Below are 2,311 nucleotides of genomic sequence, written 5' to 3'. Positions count from 1 at the left end.
ATAGATGCTTCATAAAATTCCTCTATTGTTAGTACTTAAAACTATTTTAAATCGTTCATTTTTCGAACCAATGAAAAATCTTCCCAAAGATCGATGACATGGCGTCCATCCATCCTTCCATCCATATCTCCAACCCACATCCATCCATCCATCTATCTACAGAAAAAAAGATACCCCACCCGCAGCGCAAACCCTAGCTCACACCCCCTATAGCACCCTTCCTACCGATCCAATCCTCTCCGCTTCGCCAGAGCCACCGGCTCTCTCCACCTCCGATCCGGAGCCGCCACCCCAATCTTCTCCCAGATCCGGCGCTGTCGCACGCTCTCCTCTCCTCCTCCCAGATCCGGAGCAGCCGAGCCTCTCCAAGCCGCCCGACACCTCTTGCTCAGCCACCACCCATCGTTCTGTGAGGCTGAGCCGCTGCCGCTGCTCGCTTGGTACCTGCGGCCTAGTTGAGTAGCTCGGATGGCGCCACCGCATTCATAACAAATCTGGCCATCCCCGGCAGGAAGGAAGGAAGGAGCCCGGGAATCCACAACCGCGAGCAGCCGCGGCGAAGGGAATCCCCGCGAGGGGAGAGGCTGGACGAGGGAATGTTGTGGGAGTGGGAGGACGGCGACAAGGCAGTGCGGACGGGCGATGAGGTCCCCGTCGATTTCAACTTCTTCTCCTTCTTCGCCATGCCCAAGGTGAAGAATCGCCTCTGCCCCTTCGATTCGTTCGCCGGCTTGCTCCCCTCTAGGGCAGCGCTTTTGGGTTGTTGGATTTCATGATTTATTAGGGGGCAGATCGTGTTCGTGGAATGCTGTTGCTGGCAATTGAGCCCCTTCCCTTTTCCTGCTGGGTAAAGTTTTCTTACGGCGAAATTTTAGCGTGCAGGATTACTACAAGATACCGGAAGTTGATTATGATGCGTTGGAGGAGACAATCAGGTCGAGCTACATCCATCTTGCGCTGGTCAGTGTTTGCCCCAACACACTGTTTTATTACATGTTTTCCTTTATTAAAGTGTGTAGCCTGAATCCTACGACGGAAATCGGTTTACCTGAAACTATATTTATGCCGGTAGTCACAATCTCAATAAGGAACTTTAACCTAGAAACACTGCATATTTATTTTGCTCATTCAAGTGCTTGTAGGTTTCTATTAGTATATATTTTATTTTTATATTTTGCATTGACGCTTTCGTATTAGTTACCAGTTTACTATATTCTACTGTAGAAATGGCACCCTGACAAGAAACAAGGTGAAGAAAAGGCAACCTACAGATTTCAGGACATTAATCACGCGTACCAAGGTGAGCTTTGTTAGTTGATAAGTTATTCACTATCCTAATGTGTATCTCTAAGAATGTCCTTAATACTTTAATCTTGTTTTTAATCATTTTGTCATGATGTGCTAGCAGCATATCATCTAATCACTTCAGTTTGCCTCCTTCTCTTTGCTTGCTTCTAATATTCCAGATTTCTTATGAACATAACAAATGTGATAGAGTGCTTACATTGAGTAGATGTCCGCGACGCCCTCCCTCCCCTGTTTCGTTGTTGTTGTCCTGTTAGGATTGGAGTGTACGTGGGTCGATTTCGCTGCAAGGGTTACATTGCCTACGATTTCTGCGCCGAAATCCATTGAGTAGAGATTCAGACGCGCGCAATGTTTCGATTTCGGTTGGCTTATGTTTGCTACGATTTCGCCGCCGAAATCCATTGCTTTGTCTGGCTAATGTTTGAAAGTTTTCAGTTTCGGCCGTATTCATCGCGCGGCTGCTAGAATACCACCCCTCTGAACGCTAATTGTTGCGCATTTGATTGAGTGCCGGGTCTGTAGGACATTACTAGGATGGCCAAATCAACCATGGCAGCACACCGTTTTAACTGGCTGAGCAGGCATCCGTCCCCTGGTAGATTCCCCTGTTTTAGTATTTCATTGGGTATTAATTCCGGAGAGGAATCCTGCATGCTTTGCTTTGATCGAGGTCGGTTTTGCAGGAGGGGTTGGATTATTTACGACTTGTCCACACTGGTATTTCAATGGGAACTTGCACGATGATGGGTTCAGTGTGCAATTGTTTGAAAAATCTTTTGGAATCGTTATGCAGCTGCTATTATCACCACTCTGAACGTCTTGTACATTTAGATTTAGTGGTTACTACTATTAATATCTTTGCTTTGCACTTGAGTGTTGGATCCGTAGGATCTTAAGATCATCAGCTCTGGTACATTGTTTAACTGCTTCTGCATTTGTACATACACACGTAGAGCCATAAATCCAAGTGTACACGATGTCTTTTACAGCCTTATTTCAGGTT

At 46.5% G+C, this 2,311-nt stretch overlaps 1 protein-coding gene across 1 annotated transcript; it reads left to right on the top strand.

The window, feature by feature from the left end:
* Nucleotides 1-596: 596 nt before the first annotated feature.
* Nucleotides 597-1,796, top strand: LOC123426293 (dnaJ protein ERDJ3B-like). The gene is made up of 4 exons (XM_045110102.1): nucleotides 597-692; nucleotides 883-960; nucleotides 1,225-1,300; nucleotides 1,744-1,796. The coding sequence occupies exons 1-4, from the start codon at nucleotides 597-599 to the stop codon at nucleotides 1,794-1,796; spliced, it is 303 nt and encodes a 100-aa protein (XP_044966037.1).
* Nucleotides 1,797-2,311: the final 515 nt, after the last annotated feature.

The sequence above is a fragment of the Hordeum vulgare genome, chromosome 2H (assembly GCF_904849725.1).
Source record: "Hordeum vulgare subsp. vulgare chromosome 2H, MorexV3_pseudomolecules_assembly, whole genome shotgun sequence".
Taxonomy (NCBI): domain Eukaryota; kingdom Viridiplantae; phylum Streptophyta; class Magnoliopsida; order Poales; family Poaceae; genus Hordeum; species Hordeum vulgare.
Note: the sequence above shows the minus strand (reverse complement) of the source record. Positions and strands in the feature narration are given on the sequence as shown.